We start from the raw sequence: 14,104 nt of genomic DNA, 5'->3' as shown, positions 1-14,104 counted from the left end.
TGTCCTCACCCTTGTACTACAACACAAGGCAAAACTGACAAACCCTTTCAGGGAAATTGGTCTCACCTTTGTTGACAGGGCGTTTCTCCACCAATGAGACTGTTGCCCTCTGCGATCCTCCCTTCAGTGTACCCCTTTTTTCTTCCACAAGACAAACTCTCTTTGGAGAAAGTGGTAGTGTCCCCATCTTCTCTCCTCCCTTTGGAGCAATTGCTCCCCATCTCTTTCTCTCAAGTCTCAATCTATGGAACATGAGTGAACTCATGAAAACATATTGTTGTATTCTTCAGAAAATGTGTTCTAAACCATACCAAATTAAAGACAATAGCTGTTACCTAGAAAAGAGTTACAAATATATTTTACTGCCAATCCATTTGAGTTTGATAAATTGTCGAGAACACTTAAACCTTCTGTTCCACCATACCAGTAGCATCTGATTTAAAGGGGAATGGAAACAGTTTAGGAAGTAAATCTAAGCACTAAACATGTTAATTTAACATAAAAACATCTACATTTTTTGTATTTTGATCGCCGACAAGGTTTATTTGAGCTATGGTCAGCGCCATTTTAAATTGCCATAGCAAATTATCTGTGGTATTGAGCTTTCGCGCGGAGAGTGAATTGAAGAGAGTGAGGTCAGGTGCGGACAACAAAGATGGCAACAACAAGTAGTCATTCAAACATGAACTGTATAGCGCCAGGCTATAGGAATTGACTCCAAAAGAATCCCTACCATCGGCTGCCCAAGGACCCACAACTTTTGAAGAAGTGGCTTCATGTCCCAAAAAGGAAGGACATGCCAGCTTGAGCTTGTAGGATGTGCAGACAGCACTTCGCGGAGGCAGACTTCGGGATGAAGGGCACTTTCCATGCGGCAACTGACGTCACCGATTGAAACGCTATTAGCACGCACCGCTGCTAACTAGCTAGCCATTTCACATCGGTTACACTCACCCCCCTTTTGACCTCCTCCTTTTCCGCAGCAACCAGTGATCCGGGTCAACAGCATCAATGTAACAGTATAACTTTACTCCGTCCAATCGCCCATACCCGGGCGCGAACCAGGGAACCTCTGCACACATCAACAACAGTCACCCACGAAGCATCGTTACCCATTGCTCCACAAAAGCCGTGGCCCTTGCAGAGCAAGGGGAACCACTACTTCAAGGTCTCAAAGCGAGTGACGTCACCGATTGAAACGCCATTAGCGCGCACCACCGCTAACTAGCTAGCCATTTCACATCGGTTACATATAGTTGAATGTAAACTACCTAATTGCATCTGAAGTGGTAGTGTTAGGTAATGTCAGATAGCTTCCACCTCAGATAGTTAAGTAACGTTACTGTAATATATTGTAATATTTTTGTTGACAGATTTTTTTTGACAGATTTTTTTGTTGTAATGTTTTGTTAGCTCCACCTCATTTAGCTAGACTGAAGATGACATAACTAATGTTTGATGAAAAATAAATTTCCCTGTATTTTCTGTCTGTCTGTCTGTCTGTCTGTCTGTCTGTCTGTCTGTCTGTCTGTCTGTCTGTCTGTCTGTCTGTCTGTCTGTCTGTCTGTCTGTCTGTCTGTCTGTCTGTCTGTCTGTCTGTCTGTCTGTCTGTCTGTCTGTCTGTCTGTCTGTCTGTCTGTCTTTATTTCAAGTTTATGTAGTGATTTTTAGAATATACAGTTGAAGTCGGAAGTTTACATACACTTAGGTTGGAGTCATTAAAACTTGTTTTTCAACCACTCCACAAATGCCTTGTTGAAGCGAGGGGGGCGCTATTTCATTATTGGATAAAAAACGTGCCCGTTTTTAAGCGCAATATTTTGTCACAAAAAGATGCTCGACTATGCATATAATTGCCAGCTCTGGAAAGAAAACACTCTGACGTTTTCAAAACTGCAAAGATATTATCTGTGGGTGCCCCAGAACTGATCTTACAGGTGAAACCAAGATGCAACTTCAAACAGGAAATGAGCAGTATTTTTGAAGCTCTGTTTTCCATTGTCTCCTTATATGGCTGTGAAAGCGCTACAAATTAGCCTGCCCTTTCTATCGTTTCTCCAAGTTGTCTGCAGCATTGTGACGTATTTGTAAGCATATCATTGGAAGATTGGCCATAAGAGACTACATTTACCAGGTGTCCGCCCAGTGTCCTTTGTTGAAATTGTTGCGTAATCTCCAAGCTGCTCGCATTCATCCATGTGATTGAGACAGAGAGGAGACTTCCAGGAATGATATATCATGAAGAGATATGTGTAAAACACCTTGAGGCTTGATTCTAAACAACGTTTACCATGTTTCAGTCGATATTATGGAGTTAATGTGGAAGAAAGTTTGGCGTTTGGATGAAAGAATTTTCATCCAAGGTAAATGATTTATTGAATGTTTTTGCTGGTTTTTGTGAAGATGTTGCCTGCTAATGCTAACGCTAAATGATAACGCTAAATGCTAACGCCAAACGCTAGTTTGCTATGGTTGAGAAGCATATTTTGAAAATCTGAGATGACAGTGTTGTTAACAAAAGGCTAAGCTTGAGAGCAAATAGATTAATTTCATTTCATTTGCGATTTTCATGAATAGTTAACATTGCGTTATGGTAATGAGCTTGAGGCTGTATTCACGATCCCGGATCCGGGATGGCTCGACGCAAGAAGTTAACGAACTATAGTTTTTGCAAGTCGGTTAGGACATCTACTTTGTGCATGACACAAGTAATTTTTCCAACAATAGTTTACAGATAGATTATTTCACTTATAATTCACTGTATCACAATTCCAGTTGGTCAGAAGTTTACATACATTAAGTTGACTGTGCCTTAAGACAGCTTGGAAAGTTCCAGACAATTATGTCATGGCTTTAGAATCTTCTGATAGGCTAATTTGCATAATTTAAGTCAATTTGAGGTTTACCTGTGGATGTATTTCAAGGCATACCTTCAAACTCAATGCCTCTTTGCTTGACATCATGGGAAAATCCAAATAAATCAGCCAAGACCTCAGAAAAAAAACTGTAGACCTCCACAAGTCTGGTTCATTCTTGGGAGCAATTTGGTACCACGTTCAGCTGAACAAACAATACTACGCAAGTATAAACACCATGGGACCGCGCAGCTATCTTACCGCTCAGGAAGGAGAGGCGTTCTGTCTCCTAGAGATGAGTGTACTTTTGTGCGAAAAGTGCAAATCAATCCCAGAACAACAGCAATGGACCTTGTGAAGATGCTGGAGGAAACAGGTACAAAAGTATCTATATCCACAGTAAAACGAGTCCGATATCGACATAACCTGAAAGGCTGCTCAGAAAGGAAGAAGCCACTGCTACAAAACCGCCATAAAAAAAGCCAGACTACAGTTTGCAACTGCACATGGGGACAAAGATTGTACTTTTTTGAGAAATGTCCCCTGGTCTAATGAAACAAAAATAGAACTGTTTGGCCATAATGACCATCGTTATGTTTGGAGGAAAAAGGGGGATGCTTGCAAGCCGAAGAATACCATCCCAACCGTGAAGCACGGGGGTGGCAGCATCATGTTGTGGGGGTAATTTTCTGCAGAAGGGACTGGTGCACTTCAAAAAATAGATGGTATCATGACGGAGGAAAATTATATGGATATATTGAAGCAACATGTCAGGAAGTTAAAGCTTGGTCGCAAATGGGTCTTCCAAATGGACAATGACCCCAAGCATACTTCCAAAGTTGTGGCAAAATGGCTTAATCTCTAGCGTCGAGCAATCCTGTATCCGGGAGCGTAATTATAGCCTCAAGCTCATTACCATAACGCAACGTTAACTATTCATGAAAATCGCGAATGAAATGAAAGAAATATTCACTCACAAGCTTAGCCTTTTGTTAACAACACTGTCATCTCAGATTTTCAAAATATGCTTTTCAACCATAGCTACACAAGCATTTGTGTAAGAGTATTGATAGATAGCATAGCATTAAGCCTAGCATTCAGCAGGCAACATTTTCACAAAAACAAGAAAAGCATTCAAATAAAATCCTTAACCTTTGAAGAACTTCGGATGTTTTCAATGAGGAGACTCTCAGCTAGATAGCAAATCTTCAGTTTTTCCAAAAAAGATTACTTGTGTAGGAGAAATCGCTCCGTTTTGCTCATCACGTTTGGCTAAGAAAAAAATCTGAAAATGCAGTCTCTACAACGCCAAACTTTTTACCAAATTAACTCCATAATATCGACAGAAACATGGCAAACGTTGTTTAGAATCAATCCTCAAGGTGTTTTTCACATATCTATTCGATGATAAATCATTCGTGGCAGCTGTGTTTCTCCTCGAAGCGAATGAAAAATACACGCAGCTGGAGATTACGCAACAATTGCAACGGAGGACACCAAGCGGCCACCTGGTAGATGTAGTCTCTTAAGGTCAATCTTCCAATGATTTGCCTACAAATACGTCACAATGCTGTTGACACCTTGGGGAAACGACAGAACGTCTAAGCTCATTCGTGACCCATACACAGCCATATAAGGAGACATTGAAACACAGCTCATTCAAAATCTGGGGCACTTCCTGTATGGAATTTCATCTTGGTTTCACCTGTAGCATTAGTTCTGTGGCACTCACAGACAATATCTTTGCAGTTTTGGAAATGTCAGATTGTTTTCTTTCCAAAGCTGTCAATTATATGCATAGTCGAGCATCTTTTCATGACAAAATATCTTGTTTAAAACGGGAACGTTTTTTTATCCATAAATTAAAAGAGCGCCCCCTATATCCAAGAAGTTAAGGACAACAAAGTCAAGGTATTGGAGTGGCCATCACAAAGCCCTGACCTCAACCCTATAGAAAATGTGTGGGCAGACCTGAAAAAGCGTGTGCGAGCAAGGAGGCCTACAAACCTGACTCAATTACACCAGCTCTGTCAGGAGGAATAGGCCAAAATTCACCCAACTTATTGTGGAAAGCTTGTGGAAGGCTAACCAAAATGTTTGACCCAAGTTAAACAATTTAAAGGCAATGCTACCACACACTAATTGAGTGTATGTAAACTTCTGACCCACTGGGAATGTGATGAAATAAATAAAAGCTTTAATAAAAATCCTCTCTACTATTATTCTGACATTTCACATTCTTAAAATGAAATGGTGATCCTAACTGTCCTAAGACAGGGAATTTTTACTAGGATTAAATGTCAGGCATTGTGAAAAACTTGATTTTAAATGTATTTGGCTAAGGTGTATGTAAACTTCCGACTTCAACCAACTATAGCCTAATAGGTGCCTTATCTGTTATCTACCAACAGGAAAGAAGGGTTAGTACAGCATGCCAAACTGACCCCTGAGTGCCAGAGTGTTCCTGTGCTGCGGTGGAGAAGAGGTCCACTGGGACCATCACTAAAGAACTCAGGGCCCAGCTAGATTGCGCTCACGACCATCAGTATACAACCAAGTCCTGTATACTGATACTGAGTCCCCTATACGCCACAGATGGAGTTGACAGAGAGTTAGATCATTGAAGACCAGAACTCGCTGTGTGAACCTGAGAACTCAGAATCACAATCATCACAGAGCGAGCCAATATCTACTATCAATCACTTTGGGGGAGCGGGCTGGTGTTCTGAGAAGGAGCCATTCAACAGCCAATTCAAAAGAAACACCCATCCATAAAGGGAATCGGAGTGGAATTGTTTTTCCACAGATGTGTTTACCCGTTTCAATGGATGTTCTACCTTGTTCCGATCCTGCTGTTTCGACTCTCAACCTATGAATGCTCAGCTATGAAAAGACAACTGACATTTGCTCCTGAGGTGTTGAACCGTTGCACCCTCTATAACCACTGTGGTTATTATTTTTGATGGAAAAAGAGCTTTTGTAAAATACATTTGAATGATTGTTTGCTGTGTTGGATGCTGTGTATTCACTAACTGTCTGAGTGATGGGACATTTATAGTATCTGTAACATATTTTGGTGTGTATTTAATCTGCATCTTATTTTCTTAAAGTGGGAATCATCAGGAGGAACAATAAGTGTCTCTCTGCTCCTTATTCGGTAAAAAGCTGAGGGATGGGGCTGGAGAAATGTAACCACTCACAAATTCATAGACAGAGCTATAGATGCAAGGACTGACCATCCATGATATCAAAATTGTAATCCTGTTTCTGATCTGTTTCCACTACCATGTACCCTGTTCGCTTTGGATAAAGGAGTCTGCTAAATGGCATATATTATTGAAGTCTACTTTAACTCTGCCAACTAGCTGCCCAGCATAGTTACCATTCCTTTCCAATAGATGGCGGTAGAAGCTGGTTGAAGTCTACATTAACTCTGCCAACTAGCTGCCCAGCGTAGTTACCATTCCTTTCCAATAGATGGCGGTGGAAGCTGGTTGAAGTCTACTTTAACTCTGCCAACTAGCTGCCCAGCGTAGTTACCATTCCTTTCCAATAGATGGCGGTGGAAGCTGGTTGAAGTCTACTTTAACTCTGCCAACTAGCTGCCCAGCGTAGTTACCATTCCTTTCCAATAGATGGCGGTAGAAGCTGGTTGATGTCACCAATTATTTAACTGGCATATCGGCTGCAGACTGGTCGAGAAACCTCTTCTGCCAGGAAGTCCTTTCATAATGATTAGTGACACGTCCAATAAATACATCGCCAGACAGACTGACCAGAACCTCTGACTGGATGTAATACAGCCACCATCCAGACAGACTGACCAGAACCTCTGACTGGATGTAATACAGCCACCATCCAGACAGACTGACCAGAACCTCTGACTGGATGTAATACAGCCACCATCCAGACAGACTGACAGGAACCTCTGACTGGATGTAATACAGCCACCATCCAGACAGACTGACCGGAACCTGACTGGATGTAATACAGCCACCATCCAGACAGACCGACCGGAACCTCTGACTGGATGTAATACAGCCACCATCCAGACAGACCGACCGGAACCTCTGACTGGATGTAATACAGCCACCATCCAGACAGACCGACCGGAACCTCTGACTGGATGTAATACAGCCACCATCCAGACAGACCGACCGGAACCTCTGACTGGATGTAATACAGCCACCATCCAGACAGACCGACCGGAACCTCTGACTGGATGTAATACAGCCACCATCCAGACAGACCGACCGGAACCTCTGACTGGATGTAATACAGCCACCATCCAGACAGACCGACCGGAACCTCTGACTGGATGTAATACAGCCACCATCCAGACAGACTGACTGGAACCTCTGACTGGATGTAATACAGCCACCATCCAGACAGACAGACAGGAACCTGACTGGATGTAATACAGCCACCATCCAGACAGACAGACAGGAACCTGACTGGATGTAATATAGTCACCATCCAGACAGACTGACTGGAACCTCTGACTGGATGTAATACAGCCACCATCCAGACAGACTGACCGGAACCTCTGACTGGATGTAATACAGCCACCATCCAGACAGACTGACCGGAACCTCTGACTGGATGTAATACAGCCACCATCCAGACAGACTGACCGGAACCTCTGACTGGATGTAATACAGCCACCATCCAGACAGACTGACCGGAACCTCTGACTGGATGTAATACAGCCACCATCCAGACAGACTGACAGGAACCTGACTGGATGTAATATAGTCACCATCCGCTGGGATTTTGTGCTGTATCGCCACCATCTCTCTACAACACACACACTCCTACTCTATATGGCAGCATCCCCACTCACACCTGTTCGTTTTGCTACGCAGACCCTCTAGCTGAGGTGTTTCAGGCGGCATATCTGTGTTGTTACTGCTACGAAAACGAACTCTGATCTCGGGCAACGGTCGGCTCAAACATGAATGGCTTCAGTAGGTTTATTGTCTCCCTAGCTAACATAATTTAAATCTCTGTAATAAACTAATTCTCAGACTCGGAGCTACTTGGTAAATTCAGCCATTTTTGGGAGTTCCATAATGTTCTCTCCTGCCAGTGACGCAACAATGCCAATATGGCGATTTACAGTTAGCTGGTGTTGTAAATCCTAGTGTTTCCATTCCTCCTTAAGGTGAATCTAAATATTCAACAAAGATTTACTTCAGAAGTTACTCCAAAACAAATCAAACATATTGTAATTATTAAAAGAAGATCCTTACCTTTCTGGTAATAGAAATGTACTGCGATGTGAATGTCATGTTATTGTGTGTGTGTGAGAGAGAAAGAAAGACAGAGAGAGAGAGAGAGCGAGAATGAAAGAGAAAGAGAACCCCTGTCTTGGCAGGTTGTTATCTTAGATCAGGGCACAGCAGGACTGTCAGCAAACAGAAGATAAGCGCCGTTCTCAAAAAGTCTCCAACAGTACAGAGTTCCAGATGGTCCATTGTTTGGCTAGTGCACTTTATATTCTATTAGATATCTTTTAAGTGTGCACATACTATTTCCCTGGGTAGAAAACACTGATTCACTGTTTTTCTAAGTGTACAACATACATTTTCTCAGTATACCCCTAATTAAGTGTTATTTCCTGTTGCAACAACAGACCTACTCTCTTCTTTCCCCAAAAGCTCTCTTACATAAGCAGTATTCATATTTCCTCAACGTCTAATTAACCTTTCAAATATCTAATCAAATGATAGTTATCACATTTTCCAACAGCACGCACTCGCACACTAAAATAAAAAATGTTAAAATATTTAGGGCAAGATAATTTCTCAGTGTGAAATACTAATAAACAGTTATCTTTTGGATTGTGAGTTTTGACATTATTTTTCCGTGAAGGGCGGAGTTTAGAGAGGCCTAGACAATGAGTCCATTGGTCCGCTAGTTTTGGAGTGACAGTTCGTCTTAACACAATCAATGAACATGATTGGCTAACCGGACTATCTGCATTGTGTCCCACCACCCGCCAACCCCTCTTTTTACGCTACTGCTACTCTCTGTTCATCATATATGCATAGTCACTTTAATGATACCTACATGTACATACTACCTCAATAAGCCTGACTAACTGGTGTCTGTATATAAACTTGATACTCTTTTTTTCAAATGTCTTTTTACTGTTGTTTTATTTCTTTACTTACCCACACACACACACACACACACACACACACACACACACACACACACACACACACACACACACACACACACACACACACACACACACACACACACACACACACACACACACACACACACACACACACACACCTTTTTTTCCCGCACCATTGGTTAGAGCCTGTAAGTAAGCATTTCACTGTAAAGTCTACACCTGTTGTATTCGGTGCACGTGACAAATAAACTTTGATTTGATAGACATGCTTTTAAGATCAATTGGATAAAACAATTCCTAAGAAGACCCACTTCTATTTTTTATTTTTTTATTTCACCTTTATTTAACCAGGTAGGCTAGTTGAGAACAAGTTCTCATTTACAACTGCGACCTGGCCAAGATAAAGCATAGCAGTGTGAACAGACAACAACACAGAGTTACACATGGAGTAAACAATAAACAAGTCAATAACACAGTAGAAAAAAAGAGTCTATATACATTGTGTGCAAAAGGCATGAGGAGGTAGGCGAATAATTACAATTTTGCAGATTAACACTGGAGTGATAAATGATCAGATGGTCATGTACAGGTAGAGATACTGGTGTGTAAAAGAGCAGAAAAGTAAATAAATAAAAACAGTATGGGGATGAGGTAGGTAAATTGGGTGGGCTATTTACCGATGGACTATGTATCTCCAAAAGCTTTCAATTAGGATTTTAGCTGCAGATTTGAATACAACATTCTAGGTATTGGGAGGCACAGTAACTGTACACTAGTGGAAAGGTTTTAATTATGGCCAACTTGTTTGAACATTAACAAAATAATTGTGTTCATTAAGAACTAAATGATTCTGGAATGTGTATGTAGATCAAGTAGAAACACCTGCACAGCTAGAAGGCTATTTTATCTGATCAAATATTGTACCAGTCACAACTTGCAGACTTGTTTTCGAGTTGCTGTGCGTTTTGTTGCCAACCTATTTTGCTACCTGACAACTTTACGGTTTTTACTTTTTAATTACCGTTTATATACAGTGCCTTGCGAAAGTATTCTGCCCCCTTGAACTTTGCGACCTTTTGCCACATTTCAGGCTTCAAACATAAAGATATAAAACTGTATTTTTTGTGAAGAATCAACAACAAGTGGGACACAATCATGAAGTGGAACGACATTTATTGGATATTTCAAACTTTTTTAACAAATCAAAAACTGAAAAATTGGGCGTGCAAAATTATTCAGCCCCTTTACTTTCAGTGCAGCAAACTCTCTACAGAAGTTCAGTGAGGATCTCTGAATGATCCAATGTTGACCTAAATGACTAATGATGATAAATACAATCCACCTGTGTGTAATCAAGTCTCCGTATAAATGCACCTGCACTGTGATAGTCTCAGAGGTCCGTTAAAAGCGCAGAGAGCATCATGAAGAACAAGGAACACACCAGGCTGTTCTGCCTTATTATGATTCGACCATGCTGGTCATTTATGAACATTTGAACATCATGTTCTGTTATAATCTCCACCCGGCACAGCCAGAAGAGGACTGGCCACCCCACATAGCCTGGTTCCTCTCTAGGTTTCTTCCTAGGTTTTGGCCTAGGGAGTTTTTCCTAGCCACTGTGCTTCTACACCTGCATTGAACAGGGCTCCGGGCAGCCGAGCGGAAATGGAGGAAAACTCGCCTCCCTGCGGACCTGGCATCCTTTCACTCCCTCCTCTCTACATTTTCCTCTTCTGTCTCTGCTGCTAAAGCCACTTTCTACCACTCTAAATTCCAAGCATCTGCCTCTAACCCTAGGAAGCTCTTTGCCACCTTCTCCTCCCTCCTGAATCCCCCCCCTCCTCCCTCTCTGCAGATGACTTCGTCAACCATTTTGAAAAGAAGGTCGACGACATCCGATCCTTGTTTGCTAAGTCAAACGACACCGCTGGTTCTGCTCACACTGCCCTACCCTGTGCTCTGACCTCTTTCTCCCCTCTCTCTCCAGATGAAATCTCGCGTCTTGTGACGGCCGGCCGCCCAACAACCTGCCCGCTTGACCCTATCCCCTCCTCTCTTCTCCAGACCATTTCCGGAGACCTTCTCCCTTACCTCACCTCGCTCATCAACTCATCCCTGACCGCTGGCTACGTCCCTTCCGTCTTCAAGAGAGCGAGAGTTGCACCCCTTCTGAAAAAACCTACACTCGATCCCTCCGATGTCAACAACTACAGACCAGTATCCCTTCTTTCTTTTCTCTCCAAAACTCTTGAACGTGCCATCCTTGGCCAGCTCTCCCGCTATCTCTCTCAGAATGACCTTCTTGATCCAAACCAGTCAGGTTTCAAGACTAGTCATTCAACTGAGACTGCTCTTCTCTGTATCACAGAGGCGCTCCGCACTGCTAAAGCTAACTCTCTCTCCTCTGCTCTCATCCTTCTAGACCTATCGGCTGCCTTCGATACTGTGAACCATCAGATCCTCCTCTCCACCCTCTCCGAGTTGGGCATCTCCGGCGCGGCCCACGCTTGGATTGCGTCCTACCTGACAGGTCGCTCCTACCAGGTGGCGTGGCGAGAATCTGTCTCCTCACCACGTGCTCTCACCACTGGCGTCCCCCAGGGCTCTGTTCTAGGCCCTCTCCTATTCTCGCTATACACCAAGTCACTTGGCTCTGTCATAACCTCACATGGTCTCTCCTATCATTGCTATGCAGACGACACACAATTAATCTTCTCCTTTCCCCCTTCTGATGACCAGGTGGCGAATCGCATCTCTGCATGTCTGGCAGACATATCAGTGTGGATGACGGATCACCACCTCAAGCTGAACCTCGGCAAGACGGAGCTGCTCTTCCTCCCGGGGAAGGACTGCCCGTTCCATGATCTCGCCATCACGGTTGACAACTCCATTGTGTCCTCCTCCCAGAGCGCTAAGAACCTTGGCGTGATCCTGGACAACACCCTGTCGTTCTCAACTAACATCAAGGCGGTGGCCCGTTCCTGTAGGTTCATGCTCTACAACATCCGCAGAGTACGACCCTGCCTCACACAGGAAGCGGCGCAGGTCCTCACCCAGGCACTTGTCATCTCCCGTCTGGATTACTGCAACTCGCTGTTGGCTGAGCTCCCTGCCTGTGCCATTAAACCCCTACAACTCATCCAGAACGCCGCAGCCCGTCTGGTGTTCAACCTTCCCAAGTTCTCTCACGTCACCCCGCTCCTCCGCTCTCTCCACTGGCTTCCAGTTGAAGCTCGCATCCGCTACAAGACCATGGTGCTTGCCTACGGAGCTGTGAGGGGAACGGCACCTCAGTACCTCCAGGCTCTGATCAGGCCCTACACCCAAACAAGGGCACTGCGTTCATCCACCTCTGGCCTGCTCGCCTCCCTACCACTGAGGAAGTACAGCTCCCGCTCAGCCCAGTCAAAACTGTTCGCTGCTCTGGCCCCCCAATGGTGGAACAAACTCCCTCACGACGCCAGGACAGCGGAGTCAATCACCACCTTCCGGAGACACCTGAAACCCCACCTCTTTAAGGAATACCTAGGATAGGATAAAGTAATCCTTCTCACCCCCCTTAAAAGATTTAGATGCACTATTGTAAAGTGGCTGTTCCACTGGATGTCATAAGGTGAATGCACCAATTTGTAAGTCGCTCTGGATAAGAGCGTCTGCTAAATGACTTAAATGTAATGTAAATGTAAATGTAAATGATGCATTGCTTGCTGTTTGGGGTTTTAGGCTGGGTTTCTGTACAGCACTTTGAGATATCAGCTGATGTACGAAGGGCTATATAAATACATTTGATTTGATTTGATGTACAGCTGCAGTGATCGGTTAACTGCTCAGATAGCAGATGTGGAATTTTATTCCTCATCATGTCTTCTCTACTTTTGGTGGCCTTAACTTCATGTTGGTTTGCAATTATAATATAGACAAAGTTCCAGTGAAACTTTCTGCTTTTCATCGGCAGGTTTTCTTGTCATGGTCGTTAATTTATAAGCATAATTTTTCTCCACACAGATATTATATATGGAATAATCGGGATATATTGTATAAAAATACTTTGTTTTTAGAATATTGGTTCCCACATAATATCCTATTGGTGAGCCAACTGGTAAATGCAGAGGGTCTTTTACTTAGTTATAAGAAATTATTATCACTTTACAAGGTCCCTGTAACACCTAAAGATTTTGCAATTGTTTTAGATGCCATTCCCTCAGGTGTTGCTTTATTATTCAGGAACGTGTCAAGACCTGACCCTCAGAGCCTACCTTCTATTGACCCTGTTGACTCATCAGTAGGAAAGACCTGACCCTCAGAGCCTACCTTCTATTGACCCTGTTGACTCATCAGTAGGAAAGACCTGACCCTCAGAGCCTACCTTCTATTGACAGTGTTGTCTCATCAGTAGGAAAGACCTGACCCTCAGAGCCTACCTTCTATTGACAGTGTTGTCTCATCAGTAGGAAAGACCTGACCCTCAGGGCCTACCTTCTATTGACCCTGTTGACTCATCAGTAGGAAAGACCTGACCCTCAGAGCCTACCTTCTATTGACCCTGTTGACTCATCAGTAGGAAAGACCTGACCCTCAGAGCCTACCTTCTATTGACCCTGTTGACTCATCAGTAGGAAAGACCTGACCCTCAGAGCCTACCTTCTATTGACCCTGTTGACTCATCAGTAGGAAAGACCTGACCCTCAGAGCCTACCTTCTATTGACCCTGTTGACTCATCAGTAGGAAAGACCTGACCCTCAGAGCCTACCTTCTATTGACCCTGTTGACTCATCAGTAGGAAAGACCTGACCCTCAGAGCCTACCTTCTATTGACCCTGTTGACTCATCAGTAGGAAAGACCTGACCCTCAGAGCCTACCTTCTATTGACCCTGTTGACTCATCAGTAGGAAAGACCTGACCCTCAGAGCCTACCTTCTATTGACCCTGTTGACTCATCAGTAGGAAAGACCTGACCCTCAGAGCCTACCTTCATCAGTAGGAAAGACCTGACCCTCAGAGCCTACCTTCTATTGACCCTGTTGACTCATCAGTAGGAAATATTTGTTTCTCTTTTGGTCCATTCAACAACAGAGTGATATGAACCTTGTTTCCGCAGG

At 43.5% G+C, this 14,104-nt stretch overlaps 1 protein-coding gene across 2 annotated transcripts in view; it reads right to left on the bottom strand.

The window, feature by feature from the left end:
• Positions 1-8,233, bottom strand: part of LOC124020880 (NACHT, LRR and PYD domains-containing protein 12-like) — a 30,797-nt gene extending 22,564 nt beyond the window's left edge. For both annotated transcript variants that reach the window (XM_046336180.1, XM_046336181.1), the window contains exons 1-2: positions 8,108-8,233; positions 67-242 (exon numbers count right to left, since the gene is read on the bottom strand). In XM_046336180.1, the coding sequence (XP_046192136.1) occupies positions 67-221 (155 nt within the window). In that variant the 5' untranslated portion in view covers positions 222-242; positions 8,108-8,233. The remainder of the gene's footprint in view (positions 1-66; positions 243-8,107) is intronic.
• Positions 8,234-14,104: the final 5,871 nt, after the last annotated feature.

This window comes from Oncorhynchus gorbuscha, unplaced genomic scaffold, assembly GCF_021184085.1.
Source record: "Oncorhynchus gorbuscha isolate QuinsamMale2020 ecotype Even-year unplaced genomic scaffold, OgorEven_v1.0 Un_scaffold_963, whole genome shotgun sequence".
NCBI classification, from domain to species: Eukaryota; Metazoa; Chordata; class Actinopteri; order Salmoniformes; family Salmonidae; genus Oncorhynchus; species Oncorhynchus gorbuscha.
Note: the sequence above shows the minus strand (reverse complement) of the source record. Positions and strands in the feature narration are given on the sequence as shown.